Below are 13,538 nucleotides of genomic sequence, written 5' to 3' on the forward strand. Positions count from 1 at the left end.
TTTTATACTGTATTTTTACTGTATCTTTCCTGTGTTTAGATACACAAATACTTACCATTCTATTACAATTGCCTACCATATTTAGTACAGTAACATGTTATATAGGTTTGTAGTCTAGGAGCAAAAGGCTGTACCATACAGTCCAGCTGTGTAGTAGGCTGTACCATCTAGGTTTGTGTAAGTGCACTCTATGACGTTTGCACAACAAAATCACCTAATGACACAGTTCTTAGCATATATCCTTGTCATTAAGCAATGCATGTCTATAGTAGAAATTCTTGAAGTCTATTTTCTCTCAATAATGCAGGAATGATAATTTTGCATTCTCTATTTTAAATTATTTACTCTCAAGTAAAATGGATGGTCCAGGATGATTTTATCCTCTCAGTATGCCTGGCACTGCCCCTACCAACCTGCCAGGTATGTGGACCTGTTTGAGAAACATGGGAACTCTCAAAAGGATTTTAATGAAGGGAGTAACGTAGTCAGGCCTGAAGTTTAGAAAGAGCTATGTGGCAGCCATGTGGGGGTGACCTGGAGCGGGCAAGGCTGGAGACAGGGGGTCTGAATCGTATTTCCATGGTAAGAGGCCCAGGCCTTAAACTGCAGGGCAGAATGGATGAATATTGGGAAGAGAGAATTGACAGACTTTGGTATCTGATTGGGTATGGGGGCTGGGGACGTGGAGGAGGAAGAGTTTAGAGTGGCTTCCATAGACCTGGCTTAGGTCACACTGACGAAAACTCGAAGAAAAACACGGTTGGAGGGAAGGATGATTGGATTTAGACCTGAGGTACCTGTGGATCATATGAGTAGAGATGCCCAAAAGTCATCTGCAGCTCAGCAAAAGCGGTCTAGGCTGAAAATAAAACTGAGTCATGTACCTAAAAGTGGTGATCACAGACAGCAGGAAGAATAGGAAGAAAAGAGGGTTCAAGACAGTCCTGGAAAGTGACAACATTCGAGAAGCAAGCAGAGGGACATAAGGCCAAACACTACAGAGAAGGAATGGTCACAGAAATAGGAGCCATTCCTTCTCCTATTGAGGGGAAAATTGAGAAGGAAATGGTCAGCACCGTTAAACACTGTGGAGATCAAATAAGACGAGGATTGAAAAAACAAACCTGGATTTAGCCCTTAGGTTAATAACAGAGTAGTTCCAGAGGAATGGTAGAAGGAGAAGCCCACTGCAGGTGGAGGAGTGAATGGGACGTGTGGAAGAGACAGTAATTGCAGACTCTTTATTTCAAGAGCATGGCTGTGAGTCAGTGATTGGGGATGTGGGGTCAAGAAAGATTAATATGGAAGAGACACTAAAAGGGCAACAACCAGGGCCATGAAAATGAGTGAAGCCCAGGTAAATTAGTAAAAAGAACAAAGATGGTCTCCATGTGGGGTGTGGGCAAGAGAAGAATAATCAAAATGACCAACAACGAGGGACATTTGCGTGAGAGGAGGGAAGGGAGTGGAATGGCAGAGGGAAAGTAGGAAGGGGAGTAGCCAGGGCTCTTTGGATTGATTCAGCAGGGAAGGTTCTCATCACATGGAAGAAGTATAATTTACTGCTTGTACTGGAGGAGTCTCTCTGCACATATATCTTACGCATGGGAGAGAGAGGGATGCCTGAGAGTGGAAAAGTGACGTCTGATATACAACACATGTATCTCTGTGGTAACTTACCACCGCTCAGATGACTTTTCACTACAGAACTAGTGCAAGCTGGAAAACAACTTTAGGGTGGTGCTCTAGAAGGATGTTGGTATGCTAAGTTGCAGGTGACAGAGAGGGAAATTTAAAAACAGTCTGTAGAGGTTCGAGGGATTTGGGGACTGATCTAGGAAAAACTTGCCCTATTTTATATAACACAGTCATACAGTGAGGAAAAGAAAAAAGAATCGTTGTTGGAGACTTTGGAGCTAGGAAGGATCACTGGGATCACCCAGGTGGAAAAATGGAGGCCCAGGGAAGTCAGGCGCCTTGTCCATGATGCACTTGTGGAAGATGCCATGTCCAAATGGTAGGTGACATGCTGAGAGCATGTGAACCCATCAAGAGACCACAATAGGGATCTAGGATCTGCCACAGTGACATACAGGAGCTCAAGAACAAGAGAGAGAAGTTAAAGGGAAGGAGAGAGGAAGTTTGCCTTGTGGGACAGAACACATGTTGAAGCAATGGGGTGCTATGGCCCTGTCAGATGGAGGGTCTGCCTTCTGTTCCAATTAGAAAGCCCCATCTACAAGGTGGCAAATCCCTTCCAAATGTCAGCCCCTGTGTATTCAAGGCTGTCAAGCCAGAGCCACATCAAGCCTCCAGTTACGCACGGCGAACCCTCAGGACTGAATCAAAAAGGGACCAAAGTCTCTGGCCCTACTCCTAGCCTGTCGCTCAACTTCCATAGGCTATCTTCCCAAATCTGAAGCAAATGGAAGAAAATGTACATCCTTTAGTAGTTTCTCTAGACAGTAATCAGAAGTTGACCCAGGGTGGGCATTGGAAGGATTCAGCCTCCGTCCTGCCTGGTGCTGGGATCAGCTCACATGGCTCCTATGTCCACAGGACACAGAGAATACATTGTCCATAAGGAGGATTATTCTGTACAAGAAGCTCAGACAAAGGGAGAGGTTGTTCCCAGCTGCCTGGGGGAGGTGAGAAGGGGGTGGGAAAAGGGACCAGCCTTGCACTAGGGCATTCCTGCCGAGTTCAGCTTCTTTTCTCCAGCAGCAGGACAGGAGGTGGGCAATACACCCCCCTCCAGCTCAGTCCTAATGCCAGGACCCATTATTGAGTTGGAAGGAGCACTTAGCTACAACCGATCTATCTTGGCTGTTTCCCAAGAAAGTACAAGGTTAACTGAAGTTAAGTTAGCTAGGTAGGAAAGCAAGACCAGAAAGAGAAGAAAATGGGGCGACTGTGGCAATGAGCAAAGGGAGGTTCAACAATGATATCCCAATCCTGGCCTCGGGGCAGAGCTGGAGAGGGAAAGGTGCTAGGCAATGGGTGTCACACAGACACTGATTCAGTAAGCTGCCGCCTTCAGCGGGATGAACTCTGTAGCAAGATCTCGAGATTTCACAGCCGATGCTTCCTTCTCCATCCAAGACATAAACCTGGAAGACAACAGCCTAATCTCATCCTTCAGGGGCCCCAAGAGTAGGAGAAAGCAGTTCCCAGGCAAAACAGAGTAGTCAGAAACGGAAGACCATTACCAGAGTGGGGCAAGCAAGCTATCTTTTGCAAATCCTAAATCTGAGCAAGTAAGCAGGTCACGTCTTCTTCATCAAAGGAAACTCCGTAATATTCTCTTCTGAGGGAATGAGGGTTAGGGATAGGAGATACATACTCTCCACTGAGGCGATTACCGGGTTGTGTGTTCCAGAGGATTTGGGGGTGGAGGGTGGGCTTGGAAATGACAGCATGTGCTTCCAGAGTAAAGAATATACATGCGAGGCGTGCAGAATAAGGAGTGTTTGCTTACAGGCACAAGCTGTAGGGCAGGTCCTACATTGGGGCAGGAGGACACTTCCATTCCTGGAGGACAAGGAATCCATTTCAAATAATATGGTGGGAATGAAATCAGTATTAACCTTGGACAACAAAGAAACTTGGGTTTGGTGCCTTTTAAGAGGAAGGCATCTTTCGGTGGAATAAAGAATAGCAGTTGCTAACAGATGCTCCAGAGATTTTAGCGAAGCACAGCTTGATCCCTAGGCAACATGACAGCTTTGACATCACCAGTAGGAAGGGACTTGATCAGAAGATAAAGAACACCTGAATGAACTGACAGCAGTAAAGCAGAACTGCTGAAATGGGGGAAAGGTCTGGCATTGCCTCAGAGCTGATGACAGGACGCCCGGAGCTGTTGTGCATGATGGTCACTGTGCTTTCTGGGTACCATTGCATGTCCTGATGGAACAGAAATGGATGTGACATCTCAGACCACTTTTCCCGTCCTTTACTGCCACAGCCTGGCAGAATTCTGCCTGGCACTGAACAGATGCCAAAGTACTAGCGTGTGACCAAAGAGAACAGAAAAAAGGCAGCTGGAAGGTGTGAGCAGGTCGTCCTCATACCTCTCAGGACTTTTAGATCAAAGCTAATCCAAGATAAGAAAACTTTTTATGGAGAGCAAATTAGAACTGCCTTGTAGCAACCTTGAAAGTCTCTGATACATGATCTCTGACCCCTATAGAGCTTTCTCATAAATTGCTGTGAGATAAGCCTGACACAACGACCATCAAAATTTCAATAACTTTATTCAGAGAAACCCTTTGGTCCACTTCTGCTGACAACCCCTGCCCTCAACCACAAAGGAATGCTGAGGGAGGCAGCTTAGGCTGGAGACCCAAACTCACTCTGCTCTTAAGCTTTACACAAGCAGGCAGAGTACGGACAGCTGCCCCTTCCCACCATCAATCTGGCACTTATTTGAGCCACAGGCTCTGTGGACTGGAGGAAATCCGTCCTGGCTGGAGTCCAGGAACTAGGCATATGAGCAGAATAACTAAACCCTGATGAAAGATGGTGTGAGATGAAATCCACCTCACCCTCCAACGTAAGAAAAATGAGTCCAGGGAAGGGGCTTTTTCATATGCTAAGATAAACCCTTTCCACACAGTCCTGCCCGATAGAGCCACTTCCTGAGAAGCCCCCACCTACTGGGTCTTCGACAGTTTCCTCCATCTGTACAGGGTGGGGGAAAGGACAGGAGACTTTGTGACTGTTTCCCAGGTAAGAGCTGAATTGGCTTCTGAGGATGGAGAGCAGAGCAGGCCCAAGCTTCACCAGGGTTACAGGTAGACAGTTTATCCTAGCCCAAAAGCCTCGTCGCCCACGGCGTGGAGAGATGGCCAGGATGGCACCTGGGCAGGAGGGCCTGCAGAGAGTGTGCCTCTCAGGACACAGAGGCTGCCATAGTTTCTGGCAGCACAAAATAAGCACAGGGTTTCAAACAGAACAGAGTGGTCCATGATCTTGTGTCCATCAACTCACCACTGACATGCAGCAGTATCAGATCAGGGTCAGTTCTGGATTGAAGATTAAGGAGGACAGCGGGGAGAAGTGGCTGTAGAAACTATCATTTATTGAATACCCATTATTTCATATACTGTGCTAAGTGTTTTACATTCATTTTCTTATTTCAATCCTCACAAAAACCTTAGGAGGTATAGGTGTCATCATCATTTACAAATAAGAAAACAGGCTCAGAAAGATTAGGTCACTTGCCCAAGGTCACACAGCTCGTCAGTGGTGAGCTGGGATTTGTCTGTGGCTGAAAGCCCATGTTTTTTATTGTACCCATCTAGGTCAGCTTTGGGCAAAAGGCAATTTCACTGCCCGACTCTGCAAAGAGCACCTGGGAGTGGAGGGCGCCGGCCACACTCACCGCTGGTAGGGATGCATTGAAGCTGACTTGATGTTGGTTTTTATTCCACTCGGCATTTTCCCTAAAAGGAACATGAAGAAAGACACCTGAAGCATGGGAAGAGTGGCACGATAAATCAGAAACGTGGTCTCTCAGGTTTCCTTCTGCCACCCCTCCATCATCTCAGAATCTCTGTGGCATCTGCCCCTGGGTGACAAACATCAGTGATGTGGTTCCTCACCAGCTCTCTTCCTAAAGGTGTCGAGGAAGAAAGGGCTGATGGGAAGGGGGTGGATGGGGGGGGTGGGTAGTGGGAGGGTCAGTCTCCTGCTCATCTATTCCTGGAAAAGACAGCAAAACCTGTGTGACCCCCATTTATTGTCACAGGTAAAAGAATATGTGCTCTCTTATTTTAATTGTCCCTTTTCCTAGACAGCTTGGAAGAAAATATCTCTTCTAGCTATTTGCATCTGAACTCCTCCAGACTATTCTCGTCATTATTAAAAGTGAGCAGGAGAGACAGGATACAAAGAAAAGGATACAGGTAGCACTGGGAAACTTGCCCGCTTGTCAATTTCCAACCCACCTCCCACATAGTTTTAATTAAATTCTGACCATTGGTTTCTCTAAGAAAAGACCCGGACAACACACCTACTATCCAGAGTAAATAGGACAGAAGGGTAGCTGAGACAGAGGTCTGCAATGGGGGTGGAAGGCCAGAGCAGTTTCTGCAATTCAAAATTGTTGCTCATTCTCTGGTGTTTGTTAAGAGTCTCAAATGAGATTTTACCCCTAAAAATCATTTTCTGGGTCACAGTCTAAGAGAATAGGAGAAATTCTCCAGCTCTGGGGATGCTGGAGGCTCAGACAATTCAGCTTATTCCCCCTTCCCTGCTTAAGTTCTGCCACCATCTCAATCCCTGCCACCTTACCTGGTTGACCTGCTTGGGCCATTTGTACCCCACTGAGCATTGACTGCTGCTGGCTTGGAGCTCCTGTCATCTGCACCTGCTGTAATCCTGAGGCTCCTGCAAGGATTGTCCCAGTTCCTGGCTGGCCTGCCTGGCCAGGTCCACTGCTGCCTGAAGGTCTCCAATTAGATAGCCCTTTCCCAAAGGCAACAGCTGCCACCAAAGCATTGGTGTCTGCAGGGTTAAAGGTCTGCTTGTTCGGCCGGAGACCTGAAGAAAAAGGTAGGTGAGGACCCTGAGGTATGCCTCTGGCCCTGGACTGAACCTAGCAGCAGGAAGACTAGTCTGAGTACCAGGGCTTGCAGGTCTGACGTCAGCAGCCTCTAGGCTCCCTGGCAGCCCAGAGGAAGAGCCAGAGGACCCTCACGACTAGCTCAGGATTCTCCATTTTCATTTTGCCCATTTCCTCCACCTGCTCCAGGGCTGGTCTTAAATACAAAAGGCTAACAGAATGGATGTAACCCTTTCCTGAGCAGTTCATTCTTACATCTTTCTTACCAAAACCACTATTCCTATAACACTGATCTTATCCTTCTTTCCTTCTCCACTTTGCCACTGATCCCTCCGTACCTCCACTCTCTGATTCTCGTTCCTCTTTGCTGATTTTCTCTAGAAGGTTTGAGCACATTTTATTCAAGCTCTGGATCTGCTTCTGTAACACACATAAATTGGTTCAGAGATTAGGGCAAGCAAGAAATTATGCGGGGAAGTTTTTTCCTTGTGCTCTTCTAGGGGCAACTTACGTGTAACAACTATACATCCCTACCAGACAGCAATGGTAATGCCTAGCTTCTCATGATGGGACTTGGGGAATGGGGGCAGCAGGACAGTGACTCAGTCCAACCTGAGCTGCATCAGCACCAATGCGGGCAGCATCTGTTGTCAGTTGCTTCTCTTGCTCTTCAACCTCAGGGTCAGGCTTGGTTCTCAGATGGTCGGGGACCACCTCATGGCTGAAAACAGGCACTCGTCCTTCAGTCTGCCGCTGTAAAACACAGATTTTATTGATCCTTCTATGCACTCCAAGAAGATTCAGTTTGGCCTGATATATAGTTCTTGCCACAGGCAAACAGTGCATTTTCAGGGAAAACACAGCTTAAGACTTACAATATTTAGCTTCCTAGGAGACCAAAATTCAGCCGACACTTTTTATTGCCACACGCTTTTTATTGCCACACACTACACCACATTCAGAACTTCCAGAATAACCAACCAACAATTGTGCTCTAGGTCATCAAAGAATTTAATTTCCCAAGTTGCACCCTTCTCCTCCTCTTACCATGAGATCTTCATCACGGTCTGGGGACAACACCAGTGGAATGATGACCTGGTTACGGAACAGTGGTGTCTTTTCATGCTTCAAGACCTTGTTCAGAGTGTTCAACTGTCCAGACAGCAAGGCAAAGCTGTCCAGGACAGAGGGCCTGGTGGTGGTAAGAAGATGTCAGAATGTTCCAAGTAGCCTCGAAGGGGGTCTTTCAGATTAGGAATACTTGGACTTACCCCAAAAAGACAGCCCATGGCTGGACTGGGTGGGAACCAGACTGGCTTACAGGGATTGTGGGGTTAGGAAAGAGGGACACGCTTTCAGTTTCTGACACAGATGGAGAAAAAAGGCAGCTCATTATTTGAATGGGGTGAGGAACAGTGGTAAAATAGGAACCATGGCTACACTGTTACCACTGAAAATTCAGAAACTGAGTAAAAGCCTCCTTTCTGGCCTGGAAATAGGATCCATACTTCCAGAATAGGTTGTACCTAAAAGACTCAGCAACATCTGTGGTAGAAGATCCAGTATGACCACTGTATGCCTACTGCAGTGGGAGGACACACTAAGGGAGGACCTCTTCCCAGAGAAGTCAAAGGGCGAGAATCAAAAGCTAGGAAGAACCTAGGTTGGGAAACTGGGCATTTCTCTACTTCCTTGCCATGGAGGCCCTAAGCTAAACTTCATTTGTTAAATGTTGGGAAAGCCAGCTCTTTCCAAATCAAAAGATGTTTGCAAATTGATAAATGGTTACATCATTGGAGATATCCCATCCACCAGGAGGCCTGCCCTGCCACCCATGGAGTCCTCCCCAGATTGCCCTGGCAACCCTTACCAGGTCAGCCGGTCATACTCGTTCTCCAGCTTGTAAATGAAACTCCCCAGTGAGTTCTTTAGATCGGCTACTTGACTCAGCAGTGCATCTAATGATGCCTCAAGCTGCTTCTCCTCTCTCTGCACCAATAGGAACACGTTGGTTATCCAAATGGGTGTAAATATGACACATACAGAAGAAGGCTGGAAAGCCAGGGTGACAGTGTGCAACACTAGTCAAGTGACATAAGATCTCACTGGCATACGAGAGCCACGTCGTTTTCTATCTTTGGTATTTGGGTTACAGAGAGCATCAACCTTTAGACCTTTCAACCCATTCACCTGACCTCAATTCCTCCTACCAACTGATTCTTTCTCTCATCACGTCCTAATCCATGCCTGTCTTTTCTCTGGATTAGGTACACTCTATTGTCTCTCGTTGAGAAATTTTCACCAGACCTAATACCTGGGTTTATTATCTTTTGTGTACCTCTGCAGCATATGTACTCCTCTGTCCTAGAACCTGCCTTGTGAGCCTGGCTGTTCTTGTCAATGGCACACAATCTCTGGGAAATCTACCTACACATGAAAGTTTCTCAGAATAGGGCCTTGCACCACACACACACACACACACTCTCTCTCTCTCTCTCTCTCTCTCTCACTCTTCATTTGCCCTCAGCATTTGATGTTTCAACCTCCTCCTTGCGAAATTAATCTGCACTCACTTTACCTCTGTGCCAGTATTCTTGTGCCCCTTTCACCAACTTAGTCAACCTATAAACACTTACTGACCAACTACCAGGCGTGAGAAACTAAATGACAAATGACAGACAAAAAAATGCATACGTCCTAAGCACTAAACAATTGTAAATGCTGGGGTGTCTGCAAAGCAATTCCTTTCCATCTATGGTCTCCAGTTTTACTTCATTTCTTCACCCTTGACTACAGGCACAGGCTGGGAAAGCGTCTTGCAAACACGCCAGCCAATGTGTAGGGCAGGAGCCTTGATCCTGGATTCTACCCACGGCCTCAGATTCATTAACTTGGCTTTTGGCCCCCGCGGCACCACATTTCCGTCACCCCTCGGGCTTCTCTCCAATTACAGATGCCCTCTTATGTCTGCATCCAGCAGCGTCCAACAGCCTAGGCCGGGTCCTGAGCCAACCGGCCACTTTCTTAAGCTATCTTCCTTGGGTTGAATCTCAACCTTCCCCAATTACAACCTGATCCTTCCCCACCCCCCAGCAAGTCAGTGCTGCCTTCTCCCTCTCGACTTAGCCGCAGTCTCTGTCTCCTGTCAGCGGGGCTCCCACCCCATCTCTCAGCTCCGCCTCTCCCTGTCCAGTAGGCCTCGTCCCTCACCCCACTTTCCCCATCCATCAGCCGCGGGCTCTGCCCCTTCCTCTCAGCCCCAACTGCATCTCTCTTCGGCTGGCTCACTCTCGGCCCCGTTACTCGAAGTTAGCTGGCGATCCATAGTCCCGACCGGGCTCTCACCTGCATAGCGGCAGCAGTAGCGGCCGCAACGACCTCCTCTACCGGTTTCCAAGTCGCGAGTCACTCTGACAGGGCTTCGTCCACCAATCAGAGAGCTCAGAACGCGGCCCGCCCGTTCACTTCCGGCTACTGCGGGGTGCGAGGTAGCCGGGTCAGGGGTCACGAGTGGAACATCTTCTCTGGCCTGGGCCGGCGCGGGAGGGCTGTGTGATGGCCTCGGAGCGCCCGGAGCCGGAGGTGAGGGGCGGGCGGGCGCAGCGCTGGTTCCCGAGATCCGAGGGGGAGGGTACGGCGGCCGCGCGCTGCCGTGGCCTCCTCCGGGTCTGGGGGCGACCTGGACGTGTCGTCTGGGCCGGGGACCGGCCCAGCTTCTAAGGCCCGACAATTGAACCTCCTCGTGGTCCGCAGTTTCTTCGGGGGGTTTGAGGAAAAACTCGTCGCTTTGTTTTGTTTACTGAAACTTCATCCACGTCGCCGACTCTAGGGCTGTCGGGTTCTTTGACCTAATAATAATGATATTAACAAAAACTGTATTTTGATTTTTCTGTTGCAGTTTCAGCGGGCAACAGGGCAATATATACTTGGCCGGTTTCTGCATTTCTCCAAACATTGTAATCCCATAAACAGCATGAATTAATTTAGTTCTAGCGCTCATGCTGTGGGAAAGCAGCTTTGGTTTCCTGAAAAATTTTTGACCCAGAGTGAAACCTCGTTCCAATATTGGCGCTGCTATTTAGCTATCTGTGCAACTTGGGCAAGCCTTGACTTCCCAGATCCTGTTTCCTTCTTCATAAAATACCTGTCTTACGGTGCGTTGTGAGGATCGCATGTGTTAAACCAGAAAACGCATGTGACTTATCCATCAGGTGCTAAGGACCACGCAAGGAATTTCATATACATTGTGTTATTCGTACTTGTGCAAGGAAGGTGGCAGTAGCATTTCTCATTTACAGATAAGGAAACTGAAAAGTGAAAGAGGTTAAGTACCTTACCTAAGTGCTACTCAGCTGGGGAGTAGCAGAGTTTTGGAGTTGGAAGTTCTGAGCATAATATCCCTGAGATTTGGAAGGAACAACATCACTAGGAGAGGTGTCCAGTATTACAAGAGAATATGTGAATAGGTGGGAAGGGTGAGGGATGTATATAATGACACAACTAGTAGTTATTACTTATTGAATGCTTACAGCGTACCAAGTACCATTCTAAGCACTTCACCAATACCAACTAATGTGCTCAACCCTATGAAGTAGGCACGATTATCATCCCCATTTTTCAGGTGTGGAAACTGAGGCACACAGAGATTCAGAGCAATAAAGATACAGCTAGTAAGTAGTAGAGCCAGGACTCCAAAACGGGGAGGCCTGGCTCCAGACCTTGTGTTCTTAACCATAATGTTTGTAATGTAAATAAGAAAGTAAGTGTGGGATAGTAAACCTCCAGTTCATTGGGATTTGATATGACGAGGCCCAAGATAAAGTAAGAAACTATGCCTTATTTAAAACAGGGATGGTAGAATAGCCCATGCATCAGAAATATCAGTATTGAAAAAAACCATTTGGAGTTATGTTTTGCTATGGATTCAAATGGGGGAAATACAGGTATTTTGCGGGGAAATAAAACATGCCTTATAGGCAGATAGTCTAAAACAGCACTACCCAATAGAAGTTGAATGTGTGCCATATATGTAAATTTTCTAGTAGCCACATTCAAAAAGATAAAAAGAAATAGGTGAAGATTTTAGTAATGCATTCATTTAACCCCGTATTTCCAAAATATTACAATTTCAACATGTAGTAAATATTTTAAAATTATAAGACATTTAACATTCTTTGTTTTGTATCATGTCTTTAAAATCCAGTAGGTATTTTATATTGCAGCACATCTTATTTTAGACAAGCACCATTTCAGTCCTCAGTGGCCCCATGTGGTAGGGGATACCGAATACATTGAACATTACAGATCTAAAGTAACTTGGAGCCAAGACACATGCACCTGGGGGTCTCATTCAGGTAAAAGCTAAGCATTTCTTAATTTTTTGATTTGTATTTCTGAAAATTTTATGGCACAAGGTGAAGGGAGTAAAGAGTTCTTCTGCCCCTGGGCAGAAAAGTGACTGACTTTTAGAGTTTGTTACAATCTCAAGAGAGAAAGATTGGGCATAGTCAGATTTAAGAAATCATTCATTCATCAAATACTTAAAATATTTATGAGTGCTACTATGGACTCAGAATTGTGCTAATTATCAGGGAGGATGCGGAGCAGTGTAAGACTGACACCTTCCCTATTTTAAGGGAGTAAACAAACATCAAGTTATGATAAGTGCTGCAAAGGAAAAATACAGAGTGAATGAGTGTTTAACAGGGGCTCTTAACCTACTTTATTAAGAAGTGGTGGAGGCAGGGTGGATCAGGAAGCTGCTAGAGAGGAATGACATTTAAGCCTGAAGAATGAGTAGAAGTTGGCTATGAGAAGAGGCAGAGTGAGTAGTGTAAATCCTGAGATGAGAAGGAGCTTAGACCCTTTAGAGAACTGAGAGGAAGCAGCTTCTAGTATGGTTGCAGTGTGGCAATGAGAATAGCTAACACAGAGTGCTTACCAAATAATCATCTAATAGTCCTCAAATCCGCATGAAATGGATACTGTTAGTATCTTTATTTCACAGATGAGGAAACTAAGGCACAGAGAGTTTAAGTAACTTCACTAATAAGCAGCAGAACCAGTGTTTGCTCCTAGGGACTATACTTCAGGGGTAATGGGTGAGAGAGGCTGGAGAAGAAGGTTCAGGTTGAGGCCGTGCTAGAGTTTCAAGACTTTGGCATATGAATAGTGGTAAGGAGGCTTAAGACAGTTCAAGATGGAGAAATCTACATTATTTCGTGGGTCTCTGTTAACAGAAAGCAGCACAAGGGTTGGAAAAGCCTCAAAACATAATTTATACCTTAACCACAAAGGGACAGGTTCAAAAAATAACAAATAAATGAGATGGGGATGTTTCCGTGAGGCTGGAATACATGGTATGCAGCACAGCACCTGATGATGTTTTATTCATCTTGTTATAACTGGTATGTATGTAGGCCTCAGTAAATGACCCAAAGAATGATAGGCTTCCTCTATGATTGTTCTGACTCTCCTGTTTAATTGCAATAACATCCTTTTGAAGTAGACATCTGCATGTTATCAATAAAGAAACTGAGGCCTGGAAAACTTACGTAACTTGTCCAAACTCACCTAGATAGCAAGTAGTAGAACCACATTTGATTCCAGTTCTCTTAACTCCAAACCCTTGCTCTCTCTTTGCCAGACTACAAGAGTCATGTAGCTCAGACTCGGGGATTAAAGATTAGGGACTTGAAGCTCCCTATGAGTGTGGATGCTGTGAGAATACAACTAATTCAGGGATTCTCAAACATTAAAGTGGCAGAATCACTTGGGGAGTTTGTTAAATGCAGAGTCCTGAGCCCTCTCAACGCTAATTCAGTTTGTCTGGGGTGGTGCCCGGGAATCTGCATTTTAATAAGCACCCCAGGTAATTCTGATGCAGCTGGTCCTTAGAGCACACTTTGAAAAATACCATTCTAGCCGGTTAAATTAATTCTGAAGTCTAATGGTTTTGATAAATTACATC

The 13,538-nt window shown here is 46.2% G+C and overlaps 2 protein-coding genes across 2 annotated transcripts in view; one reads left to right on the forward strand and one right to left on the reverse strand.

Moving 5' to 3' along the window:
- Window positions 1-5,066: 5,066 nt before the first annotated feature.
- MED8 (mediator complex subunit 8) lies at window positions 5,067-10,014 on the reverse strand. Its single transcript, XM_033114400.1, has 7 exons — window positions 9,914-10,014; window positions 8,439-8,557; window positions 7,616-7,760; window positions 7,181-7,321; window positions 6,907-6,988; window positions 6,298-6,546; window positions 5,067-5,447 (listed from the first exon to the last, which is right to left on the reverse strand). The coding sequence occupies exons 1-7, from the start codon at window positions 9,917-9,919 to the stop codon at window positions 5,383-5,385; spliced, it is 807 nt and encodes a 268-aa protein (XP_032970291.1). The 5' UTR covers window positions 9,920-10,014; the 3' UTR covers window positions 5,067-5,382.
- Window positions 10,015-10,038: 24 nt separating this feature from the next.
- Window positions 10,039-13,538, forward strand: part of SZT2 (SZT2 subunit of KICSTOR complex) — a 49,418-nt gene continuing 45,918 nt past the window's right edge. Inside the window, exon 1 of the mRNA XM_033114390.1 lies at window positions 10,039-10,150. Within this exon, the coding sequence (XP_032970281.1) occupies window positions 10,124-10,150 (27 nt within the window). The 5' untranslated portion in view covers window positions 10,039-10,123. The remainder of the gene's footprint in view (window positions 10,151-13,538) is intronic.

This window comes from Rhinolophus ferrumequinum, chromosome 9 (genome assembly GCF_004115265.2).
Source record: "Rhinolophus ferrumequinum isolate MPI-CBG mRhiFer1 chromosome 9, mRhiFer1_v1.p, whole genome shotgun sequence".
Classification (NCBI taxonomy): domain Eukaryota; kingdom Metazoa; phylum Chordata; class Mammalia; order Chiroptera; family Rhinolophidae; genus Rhinolophus; species Rhinolophus ferrumequinum.

Excerpts from the sequence above, each read along its gene's own strand:
- MED8 (XM_033114400.1), bottom strand. Across the intron at positions 7,322-7,615 it reads ACCGTGATGAAGATCTCATG|CGGCAGACTGAAGGACGAGT; the intron begins GTAAGAGGAGGA and ends TGTGTTTTACAG. Across the intron at positions 6,547-6,906 it reads ACGAGAATCAGAGAGTGGAG|GTCTCCGGCCGAACAAGCAG; the intron begins GTACGGAGGGAT and ends CTTTTTCTTCAG.